The 15,260-nt window shown below is 53.5% G+C and overlaps 9 protein-coding genes across 9 annotated transcripts; 6 read left to right on the forward strand and 3 right to left on the reverse strand.

Annotated features, from left to right (window-relative positions):
• Positions 1 to 851: 851 nt before the first annotated feature.
• V8C40DRAFT_244039 (uncharacterized protein) lies at positions 852 to 1,513 on the reverse strand. Its single transcript, XM_083215562.1, has one exon. The coding sequence runs from the start codon at positions 1,375 to 1,377 to the stop codon at positions 865 to 867; it is 513 nt and encodes a 170-aa protein (XP_083073633.1). The 5' UTR covers positions 1,378 to 1,513; the 3' UTR covers positions 852 to 864.
• A 309-nt stretch (positions 1,514 to 1,822) lies between these two features.
• On the forward strand, positions 1,823 to 2,324 carry V8C40DRAFT_244040 (uncharacterized protein). Its single transcript, XM_083215563.1, has one exon. It carries the CDS (start codon positions 1,827 to 1,829, stop codon positions 2,106 to 2,108), a length of 282 nt encoding a protein of 93 aa, XP_083073634.1. The 5' UTR covers positions 1,823 to 1,826; the 3' UTR covers positions 2,109 to 2,324.
• Positions 1,960 to 4,055, forward strand: V8C40DRAFT_244041 (uncharacterized protein). Its single transcript, XM_083215564.1, has 4 exons — positions 1,960 to 2,867; positions 2,929 to 3,352; positions 3,416 to 3,534; positions 3,599 to 4,055. The coding sequence occupies exons 1-4, from the start codon at positions 2,552 to 2,554 to the stop codon at positions 3,844 to 3,846; spliced, it is 1,107 nt and encodes a 368-aa protein (XP_083073635.1). The 5' UTR covers positions 1,960 to 2,551; the 3' UTR covers positions 3,847 to 4,055.
• V8C40DRAFT_274663 (tRNA-guanine(15) transglycosylase-like protein) lies at positions 4,048 to 5,388 on the reverse strand (the record flags this gene model as incomplete). Its single annotated transcript, XM_083220630.1, has 3 exons — positions 4,048 to 4,957; positions 5,015 to 5,265; positions 5,329 to 5,388. The coding sequence occupies 3 exons, from the start codon at positions 5,386 to 5,388 to the stop codon at positions 4,048 to 4,050; spliced, it is 1,221 nt and encodes a 406-aa protein (XP_083073636.1).
• A 287-nt stretch (positions 5,389 to 5,675) lies between these two features.
• V8C40DRAFT_244044 (mitochondrial 37S ribosomal protein bS1m) lies at positions 5,676 to 7,449 on the forward strand. Its single transcript, XM_083215565.1, has one exon. It carries the CDS (start codon positions 5,727 to 5,729, stop codon positions 7,164 to 7,166), a length of 1,440 nt encoding a protein of 479 aa, XP_083073637.1. The 5' UTR covers positions 5,676 to 5,726; the 3' UTR covers positions 7,167 to 7,449.
• A 103-nt stretch (positions 7,450 to 7,552) lies between these two features.
• On the forward strand, positions 7,553 to 8,633 carry V8C40DRAFT_244046 (40S ribosomal protein eS17). The gene is made up of 3 exons (XM_083215566.1): positions 7,553 to 7,764; positions 7,883 to 8,074; positions 8,139 to 8,633. Exons 1-3 carry the CDS (start codon positions 7,618 to 7,620, stop codon positions 8,232 to 8,234), a joined length of 435 nt encoding a protein of 144 aa, XP_083073638.1. The 5' UTR covers positions 7,553 to 7,617; the 3' UTR covers positions 8,235 to 8,633.
• Positions 8,418 to 9,600, reverse strand: V8C40DRAFT_214148 (Rtr1/RPAP2 family-domain-containing protein). Its single transcript, XM_083212147.1, has one exon. The coding sequence runs from the start codon at positions 9,484 to 9,486 to the stop codon at positions 8,671 to 8,673; it is 816 nt and encodes a 271-aa protein (XP_083073639.1). The 5' UTR covers positions 9,487 to 9,600; the 3' UTR covers positions 8,418 to 8,670.
• Positions 9,601 to 9,727: 127 nt separating this feature from the next.
• Positions 9,728 to 10,248, forward strand: V8C40DRAFT_244048 (uncharacterized protein). The gene has a single exon (XM_083215567.1). The coding sequence runs from the start codon at positions 9,966 to 9,968 to the stop codon at positions 10,230 to 10,232; it is 267 nt and encodes an 88-aa protein (XP_083073640.1). The 5' UTR covers positions 9,728 to 9,965; the 3' UTR covers positions 10,233 to 10,248.
• A 759-nt stretch (positions 10,249 to 11,007) lies between these two features.
• Positions 11,008 to 14,735, forward strand: V8C40DRAFT_265460 (SH3 domain-containing protein; the record flags this gene model as incomplete). The annotated part of the gene is made up of 4 exons (XM_083219658.1): positions 11,008 to 12,754; positions 12,818 to 12,886; positions 12,942 to 12,974; positions 13,033 to 14,735. The coding sequence occupies 4 exons, from the start codon at positions 11,008 to 11,010 to the stop codon at positions 14,733 to 14,735; spliced, it is 3,552 nt and encodes a 1,183-aa protein (XP_083073641.1).
• Between the last annotated feature and the right edge of the window lie 525 nt (positions 14,736 to 15,260).

The raw sequence follows: 15,260 nt of genomic DNA on the forward strand, positions 1-15,260 counted from the left end.
AGATAGGGGGCTGGCAATCAATTGCTTCACGTCACCATCATCGGGCCTCGTCAGGTCGGGCACCACAGCATTGACGCTGCGCCGGCACAGCTTCGCACGCGCATCTCGCCGATTGTCTGGTGTTTTTCCAGACAAGTAAGGGGTGTTTTTCTGCATCCGAAACGGCAGGTCTCGCTGCTGTGGAGCAGAAGCGTCTCCCTACAGGTACATGCATTTGCGCCTGCTTACAGTCGGGATATCCATGATACACTACGGAGTACATGCAGCGAGGCATGCAGGCCACGATTGAGGCCAAACAAGACCCTAGACTTGTAGAGGGGGTGGATGCCGCATGTCATGACATCAGCCAAAACCGCCAAATCGGCCACTCAAACGCCACCGGACTCCAACTTCGTATACTGTACTGTAATCCATCGTCTGCCGCTGGGGGCGACATGCAGCGGTGGACCTCCAGGCAGGAATACATTCTTTGAGGGCGTACGTGGCCGAACCACAGCAGAGGCCTTGGATTTGGCAGCGCTGCGGTTTGCAGCCATTCGTCAGCGATGCCTCCAGCTATAACCGACGAGGTCCGATTTGAGCAGCATCACAAGCAAGTGTGCTAGTAGGTGCATAAAACCAGGAACTGCCGACTCCGATTAACGGCTGCAAGCGAAAAGGTGGAATGACCAGACTGCTACAGTAGTGCTGCCGCTGCTCTGCTAGCACAATCGGCTAACAGAACAAGGACCGGGAGCCCATATCCGACGACATTGACTATCATGTATGGATACCATTGAGAGTTGCTGTTAGTCCTCGTAATAGCAGCAGCTTTGGATGGAGTCTGGCGGCCCGAATGTGCGTGCAGATGGCATCAATTACAAATTACACAGCGGGCTCCATCTCATTTGGGAGAGTAAAATATTCTCTCATGTGTAAATTTCCGGCAATGTTGCCGTCGTGACTAAAAATACTTGACAGGTACTCCCGTTGTCTGTGCTCTTGTTGGAAGTGCAAGTAAACGCACCAAGCATAAAGGGGCGACTTTATTAGCGGTCCCCGCTCTGCTTCTTTTTTAAGGTACATCTGGGGTAGCGCCAGTCCCTCGATCTCCAGATGCCTGTCCGTCTGTGCAGTGGAAGGACAGAAGCTCAGACGAAAGAAAAAGCGCCCAGGTTTGCTACATATGTACGAGTAGGCCTGCTTCCACACAACTTGCCAGACCTTGCAGACGCAAGAGATTAAATCCAATCTCGAGGTAGGTTCATGTTCATGTAAGTCATTCTGCCTTGCTGGATGCATTTGTTTTGTACACATCAAGTAAAGTGCACTTTGTAGGGTAAGTTGGTGCTCCGATCCAAGCGATTGAGGCCAATTTCTGGCTGCCCAGGGCTCCATAGACCCGAAAGTCCGCTTATCGCGCTCGGAACTCGCACGCAAATGAAAAGCAGAGCATGTGATGGTGTTTTCATGAATTGATGCACAACGACTGGAGGAATTGATTAAGATTGCGACATTACAAAAAGAAAAAAAAAAAAAAGAGAAAAAGAAAAACCTCTCAATTGTGGAGAGTCTCCAGGCAGAAACATGCGCAGCAAATTCACGGCATTCGTTGTCGGGCATCGTCTGCTGTCTCAAACAGCACGACAGACAACCAGGCCTGAGTCTCAACTCAGCTCAGCTGCCTGAACATCACACCAGAACAATGCACGTATCGTACTCGTATGGGGTCGACTAACACAGCCATCAGATCAGCCTTATTTTCCCGCTTCCTTCTTATCTGCTCTTCATCCTCATCCCATCCCGTCCCAACTCATCGCCACCGCACCGGCGCTCAATAGCGTCTCATGCATGTGCTCACAACGCATCTCGTCCTTGGCTGCTTTCGTGGCACTAGCCGTCAAGGCCTGACTAGCCCAAAGCTCGCCCAGTTCAGGACACATCCCGCAACTCAATCGCCGCCTACGAACAAGGCTTGTGTTTCCATCTTCCATCTTCCTTCTTCCCACAGCCCTCACCAAGTCTGGATTGCTACTCCAGCATCGCCTCTATTCCATCTCTACGATAACCAAACAGTCTTCTTTCATACTCAATACGAGTACTTGTCACACCTCCTCCCAACAAATTGAACTGAAATCCTTCCTCTCCAACCCCCTCCGAGCCGTGCCGCGAGCTAGCCAAGCTTTTTTCCCTGGCTACTGGTTCAGCCGCACGGAAATCCGCCTCACCATTGGCCGTGTAACTGCGGCGACAGATTCAAGAGCGCAGAAAGCAATGCCTTCCCCTCTACTTTTGTGCTTTTCGCCTCGCTTAGACTGCATGAGGATCCCAGCTCTGCGCTTGGCCTTGGCCCTCTAGACTCGTCCCCGTGATGTCGGTAGCTCAGCTTTTATTGACCTTGGGAGCCGCTAGAAGCTCGTCGTTGGAAAAAATGGCGTGTCTCCCATGTACGAGTAGCTGTAGGAGCTTGGGGGCTTAAAATACATAGAAGCTCGCCTCCTCGCCGACTTTTTGTTTTTTCTCTCTTGCTCTGTGTGATACCCATTCTTGCATTGTTTTGTAATTGTTCGAGATGGCTCTCGCTCTGCTCATTCCCATACTGGCCGGCGGCGCGGCGGCGCAAATGACGCTGCCACTTATCAACTACGATGAGGTTGTAAATGCCATTAACCCCAACGATCCAGGATACCAGATCTGCACCGCCGCAGCTTCATTTCTCTCGGGCTGCGTTGCTGAAATTGGAGGATCCGAGGCCTTGTCCACTGCGAATCCGCTGTCGCTCGCAGCATGTGCCTGCTGTATTGGAACGACTGATGTAGCTCCTGTCTACAGCACTTGCGCCGATTATCTCGGCTCCGAGGCGCCTCAGCTGGGCTCTCAGATCTCTGGTGTGTACATGTCTTTGTCTTGCTCTTCGTTGAGTTCCTGTAGTCTCTAACAAACTGCTAGCCTACGACTATCTCTATACCGTGTGCGGAAGCTCTCCTGAGATCTGTCGTGGTCAAGTTGGCGCAAACCCGACCAATTCACAGCCTCCAGCGTCGTCTCCCACTCCCTCCCAATCCTCAAGAATCCAGTCCCCTTCGCCATCGAGATCAACTGCTTCGCCGGCCTCCTCGCCGAGCAGCATTCCGCAAGAAACAGAAACATCAGGTGGATTTACAGCAGAGGGATCAACAGCCGCACCGACCAGAGCTTCTGCAACTGAAGGCGCATCCGGCACTTCTCCTGGTACTGGAACAGGCACTGCGACTAGTCTTGTGACAACGCTTGCGTCTGCATGTGTTCAGATGGTGGATATTTTCCAGGAGTGTACCAGGGCGACGCCTGGCTTTACGGGCATGCCGTTTGGAGAGCAGGCTTACTGTTACTGGTAGGTTTTACTTCATCTTTATAGCTGAGATTGACAACTGACAAAGTATGTGCGTGTGTACAGCTGCCGAACTGCCTTGGATGGCCAAGTCACATGGACCGATGAAATCGAGACATATGCTTCGACCTGTCGAAACTGGGGAGCCACAGCCGGCCCTGGTGAGCCAGTTACCGCTTATGATGGTTCGTACTCCTCATGCCTGTCAGGATACTATATCTGTAAAGATGTATGCTAACACAGCAGTAGTGGCCAAAACATTTGCTACCTTTTGCCATCACTTTAGCGATGTTTGCTCTGTCTCGAGTACTGCGCCCCCGGATAATACCGCCACGAACGATGACACAGGTGCGACGACCACTGCAGGTGGACAAGGTGGACAAGTTACCGTTACTGTAACTCAACCGCCTGCTTCTACCACCAATGCGGCTGCTACCGCTCGGGTGGGACTCGCTGCAGGCGTGATTGCAGTGGCTGGATTTGCTCTGATGGTTTAAGTGGTGGCAGGGTTTATACTGAAGGAATTAATGTTTGAAATGTCGGAATGAATGCAACGGGTAATGGATATAATTGCTACCCCCGCCGTATATGAGGGATAGTATGCTGGATATACATGTCATATAATGTGTATATATACACTAAGCGCGTTGAGACAACCGTTTTAGAGACTGCCAATGACACGTTTAATGATTCTATTATTATGCCGTCAAGTCAACATTGACTCTCTTGAGTGCCTCAACAGCCCACTCAGGATATTGCGTCTTATCCTCATATAGGCCCCCGAAAAATTCTCTGATAAGCGCAGGAAACCTGTCCTCAATAATCGCCTGTCGAATGTCGCGCATGAGTTGCAGCTGATACCAAACGTTGTGAATCGTCAACAGGTGCGCCGCCACCGTCTCCTTGGAAGCGTTGTGGTGGATAAAGGCTCTCGTGATACCCATGCCGTCCTCGCCCTCCCTGCAGCACATGCAGCCACAACCAGGCTCAATGGGACCAAAGTCGTTGGCGTACCTGAAGTTTCGAATGTTTAAGACGCCATTCTTCGTCACGGCGTTTCCGAATCGCGCTGTCCTTGTTGGCCAAACGCAGTCAAACATGTCTGCTCCGAGAGCAACGCTGACGATCAGATCTTCTGGGTAGCCAATACCCATCACATACCGAGGTTTGAGATCGGGTAGCAGAGCTGTACATGTCTCTACGACGCGGCAGTAATCTGCCTTGGCTTCTCCTCCGCTAAGTCCGCCTATGGCGATGCCAGGTGTATCCCTAGCCAGCATCTCTTTGCAGCACTCTCGTCGCATCTCCAGATCTAATCCACCCTGGATGATACAAAACAGATTCTGTCTGTCGGGATTCTTGTGAGCGGCTATGCATCGGTCCAGCCATCTTACGCTGCGCTCCATGGCCTCTCTCATTCGGGCTTTGTCTGGCGAGGTGGTCACCAGCACATCGTCGAGCTGCATCATGATATCACTGCCTATTGTGTTTTGCAAAGATATAGAGTGTTCTGGGGTGAGGAGCATAGGGGACCCGTCGTGGGGACTGAGGAAGCGAACGCCCTCCTCTGTGATTGTGGCCAGCTTTAGCAAACTGACCATTTGGAAACTGCGGTTATCTGTCAGTTTACCCTCATTTCCAATGGGATATTTAACAAAGACCTACCCTCCGCTATCTGTAAGGAGGTTGTGATTCCATCCTTGCAACTTGTGAGCACCGCCAATAGCATCAAGAATCTCCTGACCGGGCTTCAAGCCTAGGTGGTACGTATTGTTCAGGCAAAGGCGGCAACCAGTGTCTTCTAGCTGCTCTGGAGTAATGCCCTTAAGGGAGGCCTGGGTGGCAACAGGCATGAAAATAGGCAGTTGAACGGGTCCATGAGGAAGTGTGAGTATAGAGGCGCGAGCTCGAGTTGTCTGGCTTATGCTTATCGGTTAGTATCAAGACTGGGATCACTCTGAGATTTGGGTGACACTGACTGAACATTTAGCAATCAGTTCAAACGTGAGAGCCGGAGATGTGTATACGTTGGACGCCATTCTTTTGGCCGTCTGCATTATCTTCCAAAGGATAATTCCTGAATCTCTTGTACCGGCCTCAACCGTGAACCCTTTCCTTGCCTCCTCTCACAGTGAATTTTCAGCTCTTCCGCCGTTGAATTTCTTACACGATAAGGTGCATACCCTGGAATGCAAGATTTTGGCGGGGCTTTGCACGCGCCACACGCCGCCACAACGAGGGGAGTCTGGCCGGCTCAACTTCGGTGGATAGAAGCTCGTCTCAACGCTGCCAAAGAATTTGCATCAACTCGAGCCATCGTATGAGAGGCATATCGACCTCAGGCCATTGAGCTTCTCAACGAGCCTCGACAGTCAGAATGGGGGGCCGAGCCGTATCGCCCGGAGGGGCTTTGCTGAGGACATCGCGCATGTTCTCAATTCCCAAGCCCCTTCCCGAACCGCCGTCAACGAACCTCCATATTGGAGATCACAAGTCTGCGACAATGACGAGACCGTATCCGCAGCACCAGTCCATCACCTCGCCCCTGGCTTCACGAGAGAAGGGTGACTGGGGACTCAAGCGCCCGTTCCCTTTGAAATCCACCATGGCCACATCTACGCCCTTTATCCGAATCAAACAGGTCGACACCGTTGAAAACGTCACCAACTTTGCTTCTGCGGCCGACCACTCTCTGTCATTGGAGAAGTTCCAGGAGCTTCGGGTGGCCATGTCCGTGCCCTTCAATACCGACAAGAAGTCCGATTCTTCACCACGGACAGAACTGTGGCACAAATCAGTGTTTGAGGAGGATATGGACTTTACAGACTTCCAGCGTGGAAGGGGAGATGATCGACGATGGAAGTTCCAGGGCCCTTGGCTTGCTAGAATGACTGAGGGAGAGTTCATCGAGTACCTGAACAAAAAGGTCCGTCCTAAGCGGGCGCATTTCCGAACACTTCTAAAGGAGAAGCTGGCGGACGACATCACTACGAGCCAGAACAAGGCTGCGTTGGAGGCCGGCAAAGCCGCGCCCGCCAAGATTGAGGCGCGGGATATCTCAGAGGAGCAATTCACAGACTACCTGCGCTCATTGCGCAACGACAGAGTGACGCTGTATGCGCTTGTCTCCAAGTTCCTCGACTTGGCTCCCCTGGGACAGCCAGTTGGAATCATTCAGACCTTCTGGTCCGACCGGGACAGCCTTGCTCCCGACAGCCCGTATGGCAAATCTGGCCCGCCCCCGAGCCACCCCTCCGCTGGTATTAGCTACCTGCGAACCGGTTCATTCATGGAGAACCACCCCGTCTACGGCCCCCAGGGCAAGCGAACACCCGCATTGGCCCGAGTGGTCTATCCCAAGGCTGGCCCCATGTCTCCCAAGCTTGGTGTCGGAGGTTTTGTCGCTGATGCTCCCTCTGGCGACAACGAGTTCAACCCGAGGACATACGGTCGCGCGAGATTCTCACCCATCAAGTCCATGCTCAACGGCATTATGCATCTCGATACTACCACATTTGGTGGTGCCAAAGCCTACGTTGAAGCAACGACAGCCAATGTTGACCCTAGCGGCAAGGTCGTCTTGCAGCTCCGAGAGACGGGCCCTGAGGCTCAGGTCGTCGCGAGGGAGAGCAAAGGCCTCACTGAGATCTATCATGACGGCCCGACCAAGAGCTATGTCCCCACCACCCCCAACAGCAGCACCAACGCTCCTAGCGGACAGGAGGGCCAGCGATATACACGGGTATCTAACGAAGCCCGCTTGAACCGTGTTGCTGATGAGATTTTGGAGGAGTCGTTGCGCTCTGACAAGTCATGAGAAGAGAGGGTTGGGTGAGAGTGAACAGTTTTGGCAATTACAAGCCCGACAGACAAAGGACGGGCTGTGTTGAAAATTGCCAAGTGCTGTATTTTATGAAATGTTGTCAAATTCTACCTATGTATCATTCATGTAAAGTAGTACCAATAAGAGATGAGCTGTATATGTCTTGACGAGCTTTGAACCCTTACAGACTTGAATCTCCAAAAGACCTAAATGAGTATAGCTCAATTGGAAAATAACGCTAGCCTTGAGTAGTTAGCACATATAGTTCAGATCGCTGAGAGACTGATAGGTCTGTCACATGATTCCACACGTGCTGATTTCTGAGCCCTAATCAATTCGGCTCCCACACACCCCCACCAGGTGCTAAACCACCAAGTTTTCCTGTAGATGGGAATTTCGCAAAGCTTCACTCACTAATCCACCACACCACCTCAATACCGCCAAAATGGGTCGCGTTCGTACCAAGACTGTCAAGAAGTCCGCCAAGGTCATCATTGAGCGGTACTACCCCCGCCTGACCCTCGACTTCGAGACCAACAAGCGCATCTGCGATGAGATCGCCATCATTGCTTCCAAGCGCCTGCGCAACAAGGTCAGCACTATCCACTGAGCCGGAAGAAACCACCGACTTGGAAATCGCGAGAAAAAAGGAGCGAAAAAAAAGGAGAGAAGAAAACATTGTGGCTAACAGTGGAATTTGGGAATTATAGATTGCCGGTTACACCACCCACTTGATGAAGCGTATTCAGCGTGGACCCGTCCGTGGTATCTCCTTCAAGCTTCAGGAGGAGGAGCGTGAGCGCAAGGACCAGTTCGTCCCCGAGGTTTCCGCTCTCGACTTCTCCGAGGCTGGCCAGCTGGATGTCGACAACGAGACCAAGGACCTGCTCAAGCACCTTGGCGTACGTTTTCACCTTACCCCCGAAATCTACAAATACGTTCACAAGCTGACCGCATACAATATAGTTCGAGTCCATCCCCGTCAACGTCATCCCCGTCTCCCAGGCTCAGGCTCCCGAGCGTGGCCAGCGACGATTCGGCGACCGCCCTCGCCGCGACTAAAAAGGTTTTTTTGTGGGAAAATATTGGGTCTCTGGTTTTGCAACATTTTGCAGGTTGGCGTCTCAGGATGGTAGTGAGTGCATAGATCTCGAAAAAAGAAAGATCTTCTACCCCACAAGGTGTCGCCGATTCTCTGATTAATTTCGAGATGACGCTTGATTGCCAAAAACCGTCCCTTCTCTTTCACACTTGCTTGTGAAATGTGACTGAATATGCAAGGTTGCATTGAGCTGGAAATGCTATTCCGCTCGTGTCCAATCTCACTTAACCGGTGACTTTGACATAGGCGAAGATATGCGACCAAATCAATTTAACCAATGGGTATCATTATATGCCCGAACCCACGTATTTTTTGTTTTCCAATACATGCATGACCATGACCAAATGACAGCCCAACGCCATATTTATGCTTTTTCGTCGCTTCCACCTGAAGCCCTTATACTCCAGATTCCCCTGTCTGCTTCTCGGGCAGTTTTGCTTTAAAGCCGTCAATAAGTAAATGATCCTCCGAGTTATCAGCCCCGGCCGGAGGAACCATCTCAGAAGGCGCCTTGACGTCCTTTTCCTTCAACGTAACCTTGACCTTGTCTAAGGAAGAGCCGATCCTGTTGTCGCCTCTTTCCATTGCTAGGGCAGCCGAGTCTCGAGCGGCTTGCCGTTGGTCTTCCAACTTGAGTTCGCCGAGCTTGCGGGCCGTTCGATCGGCCTCCGTCTCTGCCGACTTATCTTCATCCAAGAGATCAATCTGGATGTCGGGAATTCCAGCTCGTTCCCAGGCAGCCGTCTCGTTAAGCTGAACCTTGACAAAGAGGGCTCTGCGCGCACACTGTTGGGAGCACCACTTCTCCAGTTCCTTGCGCTTGACGATTTCGCCACTGTTTGTGAGCTTCCATTCCCCGCCCGAGCCGGTTTGACGTCTTGGTTTGGGGCACAGCGTGTAGCCGCACAGTTCGTTTACGTTGCGCTCCTCAATGAGGTCATCGTAGTCAGAGGGTTGGAAGAGCCGGACGTTGGCCTTGAAGTCTGAGACATCGGACGGTGCTGGATTTGAAGCGTTGTAAGAGGTCTCCCTGACGAGAGGGTACTCTGATAAAAGGATTAAGCTGTCGAGGATCTGGCTTTCAAGCTGCTTTCTGTGCTCTAGGAGCGTGGCATGGTGGATGGCGATCTCCCGTGCACTCTGCTTGGGCTCGTTGGGAGGCGAAACGGAGTCCTTGAGGATGCCCTTAGGCTGGCTCGGTTTGCTGGCCATGAGATGTTTGAAATCTTCTCAAGTCCCCCCACCTGTGATGCCTTGTGCGCCCTGGTCTGTCGAGATACTTGTCTACGGTCGGACTGTTGAAGATGTTTGTTGTTCGTTGGTGCGTCTAGAAGCTTGCATGTGCGGTTGTGCAAAAAAGCAAAGCACCGTTGGCAATTACCAACCAGTAGTGAAGCAAGTTGAGCTGCTACCCCACTAAAAGCCGCTGTGCCTTGCTTCTATGGAGCGTGCCCCAAGAGGCATGTCATGTACTTGTACCTACATATTACAGGAGAGCTGGAGGGGTTTGTGCTTGTGGCGCCGGGGCGGGCGAAACATGCAACCGGTGGCGCAACTTGGAAGAACTGACAGGGCATCAGACTTGTTGTTGTATGAGTACGAGTGTATAATTCAAGATGCGCAAGGGTGCCCGGTTTGAAGCAGAAGCAGCACCTTGGCAGGACTGGGATTGAGGGCCTCAGGCATTGAGCATGTGCCACTGGCCGCGTGGGTTGGGTTGCGCCCCGATTGTTGCAGCACGAGGGCTGTGTCGATGGTTGCTGGAGCCGGAGGTCCGAAGAGTTGGGTTTGGTTTGGTTTGGAATTGTGTCGGTTGTTTTGTCAGACTCAATGCTGCTAGCGGTCTTGGCTATCTAGTAGGTACTCGTAGGCATCCATGTTTGGGGGGATTTCAAACGATGGAAAGCTTCAAAGTCCAGTCCCTTGCATTGATGGCGCAGGTAATTATAGAAATCTGATCTCGCATGCCTGGCCCTAGCATGTTTCGTGTTTTGCAAGGCCAGGCCAGGCACCACGGCCGGGTACATATACGGGGTCGAGTCTTCAAGTACGGTAGCATTTGATTTGATTGATCGAATCCATCCATCCATGGAATTAATGGAAACTAAACTCAACTGCCTGTAACCCTCAACCTGCATCGCTGTAACGGTGACGAATGCGGCACATCCTCGGTACATGTACCTGAGGCGACAACCAACAACCCCCGATTGACCCTTTTCACTCACGCTCCAGGTCGCCCATTGTCTGGCCCCTCCGCCACTCGTCCTCCTCCAGGTACTGCTACTTGCGACTACCCGGACTCTAGTGCTTCTCGTCATTGCCTAGGCCTCGTCGCAGCCTGTCATGGTTGCGCTGACGTCGACACTTCCAGCAGATCCACCGCGTTTCACAGCCTCTGAGCCTTTTCATCCTCTACTTCAAACCCTCGTGCAGACCAGACCTCAAACGCCCATCTTTCTTTTCTGCCTCCATCCGTCTGCGTCTGCGTCTGGGCTGAAACTGCCGCTTGTTGGCCAGACCAGCAATTCCCTTACCTGTACTATACCTGTATGTACTCGTATCTACGCGAACCCCCTCACTCACCCAGCTTTCTCCCCACGTTTTAGCCACTCACCGGCTGACCAAGGGACGGCTGCTCTCTAGTGCCCCACAGGCGACGACAACCTCCTCCTACAAAGACGCCTGGGTTGGTCGTGCTGAGCCCCGAGTCCAGCATTGCCGCCAGACACCGCAATGGCTGCCCTGTTCCGCGTCAAGGCGCTGTACGAATACTCGTCGCCGCACGAGGACGACCTCAACTTCCCCGCCGGCCAGATCATTGCTGTCACGGACGAGGACGATGACGACTGGTACGGCGGCGAGTACGTCGACGAGGCCGGCGCCAAGAAGGCGGGCATCTTCCCTCGCAACTTTGTCGAGAAGTTTGAGCCCGTGGCGCCCCCGCGACCTGTGAGGAAGCAGCACAAGCAAGAACCCGAACCCGCCGCTGCTGCCCCTGCGCCCCCTCCGGAGGCTTCTTACGAGGACACAGCTGCGCGATCGACACCCCCGCCGGGAGACGTGGCCTCTGAGCCCTCGCCAAAGAGACTCGCCGAGCCCGTCAAGCAAACCAGGGCGCCAGAACCTCCTGCTGCAGCTCCTGCTCCTCCCGTTCCAGTCCCAGCTCCCGTGCCTGTTGCTGTCCCGGCTCCGGCTCCCCCGCCCGCGGCAGCTCCTGCGCCAGTTCCGGTGCCTCTGCCATCTTCACCCAAGCGTGCCGACTCCCCCGCCTCAGCTGGTCCGGCTGCCAGTGCTCCGAAGTCAAAGGCCGCGCCTCCGCCGGTATCCGAGAAGCCCAGCTCTTTCAAAGACCGCATTGCAGCGTTTAACAAGTCGGCCGCACCTCCGATTGCGCCCTTTAAACCCAGCGGCCTTAGCGGTGCTGGCGGCGCATCGGGCTTTATTAAGAAGCCATTTGTGGCACCGCCCCCTAGTCGAAATGCCTTCGTTCCTCCTCCTCGCGAGGCTCCCGCGGCCAAGATTTACCGAAGAGATGAAGATCCCGAAATCAAGGCTTCCGTGGCCGAGACTCAGGGACAAGCCGAGAGAGCTGGACTGGTTACTTCTGAAACTCAGAAAGAGGGCGACGAAGAAGACCAGCCTAAGCCTACTAGCTTAAAGGAGCGCATTGCTCTCCTCCAGAAGCAACAGATGGAGCAGGCACAGCGTCATGCCGACGCACTGTCCAAGAAAGAGAAGCCCAAGAAGCCGCCGCCACCTAAGAAGCGCGTTGATTCTCAAGCTTCTGCCGCTGAACCTGCTGAGGGAGCCGAGGTTCCCGAACGAAAAGACAGCGACGAGCCTGCCCCTAGAGCCTCGATGGATTCTGCTCCCGCCGAGTCAGCACCTCTACCACCGCGGCCCCAACCCGAACTTACGGAATCTCCCGCAGAAGCTGCCAACGGAGATGAAGCGGCTGAAGCGGATGCCGACGACCATACTTCACGACGACTGTCCAAGGTTCCAACTTCCTCATCCGCTACTCCCGCTGCTGATGTAGAACAGCCGGAGACTCAGGAGACGGTGGAGGAAGAGGGAGAGGCAGAGGAAGAGGAAGAGGAGGAAGAAGTTGATCCTGAAGTCAAGCGCAGAGAAGAACTCCGAGCACGAATGGCCAAGATGAGCGGTGGTATGGGCTTCCATGGCATGTTTGGCGCCCCGGCTCCTCCGATGGGAGGTGGTCTGCCGATGAAAAAGGCACCCAAGCCACCGGCAAAATCTGCCACCACGCGGGAAGAGGATGTGACTCCACCGCCGCATGCTCCTCCTGTTCCCACTATGATGGCACTCCCGGGCATGGGCCTTCCAGGCCTTCCAGTTAAGCCAGCCGAAGAGCCAGCTCAAGCTGATAAACCAGAGGCTGAACCAGAACAGAAATCTGAAGAAGAGGAAGATGCCACTCCTCTTGCTGCAGCCCCCGTGCCCCCCGTGCGAGCTGAAGGTGAGTCTACTAGCATTGAACTTCTAAAGCCCTTTCATTCTGTCTCTACTAACACTCCCATAGCCCCAGAGCATAGGGCACCACCACCTGTTCCTCAGGAAGACCTGTCTGCTCCTCCTGTTCCAGTGGCGGGTATGTATTGATACGGTTATCATTGAATAGTCAGATGCGAACTAACACCTCGAAGCTCGTCCGCCACCTCCCCCGGCTCCTGTTGGAGGTAATGCGAACCTTTGCAACTAACTGTCTGTTCACGCGCTGACTTGTTCACTGAATAGCTCGATCTCCTCCACCACCGCCCTCAGCTCCCCCCGCTGTCAAGTCAGCTACAGAGGGATCTGAATCTGATGATGAACTGTCTAATGGGGCTCGTGAGAACGCCGAGGCCGCTGCCTCAGTACTGAGATCACCCCCTCCACCTCCTGCGCACCACCCCTCAGAACCTCCTCAGTCGCCCCCGCGCCCTGGAGCATTCTCGCCAACTTCGCCGACTAGCAAACGTGCTAGCAGACCTCCGCCGCCCGTTCCAGGGGCTGCCTCCATACTCGCTGCGGTAACATCTCGCCCACCGCCGCCCCCTCCACCCGCTGCCCCGAGCCGGCGATCCACTGTGGACTTTGGCGTCGCCTCGCCGACCAGACCTGCGCAGGCAGGAGAGGAAATTGGAGAGGCTACAGAGTACGAGGGCGACTACGATACGGATATTGCCTCGTCTGTGCCTCACAAGGATGCTTTGGCGGCGCATGATCAAGAGTCTAGCATGGAGGAGACCAGCCTCCAGTCGCCATTCAACGATGCTCCTCCAGAGTTGCCTCCGCCTCCCCCATTTGCTTCGACGCCGAGAGCAGCCCCTCCTCCCGTGCCACAGTCTCCGCCACTGAACAGAAGGTCAACGGATCTATCTCGGTCTGTTCCGATTTTGCCGCCTCCGGCTCCTCCCCCTAAGCTGCTTTCTCCCACAGGAGATGAGAACCACGATGGTCTGTTCATCTCAAATGCCAGAGGAGATGACGCCCAGGATTCCCCAATTCTACAGGATGAACCTACTCCCCTTTCATTCGAAGACTCTAGAGCCGTATCGCCACCTGATCGAAGAGCCCCGCCCGCAATAGGCTCGCGTGGACGGTCATCGATGGATATGCCCAGGCCCAGTCTCAGCGCTCCTAGGAGATCGATTGATCACCACCGCCCGTCAATGGACTCTGGCTTCATCGCGGGAGATATTGATTTGGCTGTGCAAAGCGGTTGGTGGAAGCAGTCGAACCAAGTCCCTCCCGTCCTGCAAGGTCGAAAGGATATCCACTTTGAGTGCGATGAATCCACTTCGACAAATCAAGGCGAGAAGGTCATGATCACTAGAGAAACCTTTATCCTGTTTCAAGATTACTCGCAGACTATTCTTACGGCTCGCTACGACCCTAATGACCCGACAACTGTAGAGCTGGAGCAGCGACACGAGGCGCCCCCCAAGGCGATGCGACAGGACCAGATGGAGGAAGCCTATGACACCTTTGGACGACGTATTTCCGCATCCGCCATTGCTAAGAAGGATCAGGTTGTCGGCGATGGAACCGCACAGAGCTTTGTTTTGGAAATGATTCGACCTCTAGAGGATGCCCTGCTGCCTATTAGCACTAGATCGTACGGTGCCCTCGTCTATGCCAACATGGCCAATGCTTCCACCCAGCAGCACGATGTCATTCGTCCTGGCGACATCATCACCATTCGTAACGCCAAGTTCCAGGGCAAACATGGACCCATGCATGCCAAATACTCCAGCGAAGTTGGCAAGCCGGACCATGTCGGCGTTGTGGCCGAGTGGGATGGCACCAAGAAGAAGGTCCGGGCCTGGGAGCAAGGCAGAGATGGCAAGAAGGTGAAGCAGGAGAGCTACAAGCTGGACGACTTGCGGAGTGGAGAGGTCAAGATCTGGCGTGTGGTTTCTCGTAGCTGGGTCGGCTGGCAGAAGAAGCTGTCTTAGTGGTACTAGAGCAAATATTTTTTTTTCTTTAGCATGCTGGCCGGGGAGGGCTTTTTTTGAAGAAACGGAGTGAACAAATTAAAAGAAAAGAAAAAAATTATTGGGAGGAGAAAGGGGGGGCATCCGTGATGCAAAATTAATCTCATATCAACGCCCGGTCCTGACATCCAATTTCTTTTTGCGTGCTGGATTGTGTGTTGTTTTATGATGAGCGCAATGCTTGTTTGGCGGTTTATTATTTTTTTTATATATCGTATGCCATACAGGTGTTGTTGCCTGCTTTTTGTACGTTTATGCATCTGTTCATATAATCTTCCACTTAGATGTTTGATTTGTATGATTTGTTTGCATTGAGTGTGGTGTCGTGTTTTGCTTGTAACGAGACAGCCTCAATCTTCTTAGTGAGACGAATGGCTCTGGTATTTGGTAGTATAGTGGTATGACCTCGCACTGAGAGCGGATGAAGTGAGAAAAAAGAGAGGCATCTTGAATCTTATAGCAATTTGTCCTATCTGGGTCCTCCAG

The sequence above is a fragment of the Trichoderma camerunense genome, assembly GCF_050948025.1.
Source record: "Trichoderma camerunense strain CBS 138272 chromosome Unknown V8C40scaffold_8, whole genome shotgun sequence".
NCBI lineage: Eukaryota > Fungi > Ascomycota > Sordariomycetes > Hypocreales > Hypocreaceae > Trichoderma > Trichoderma camerunense.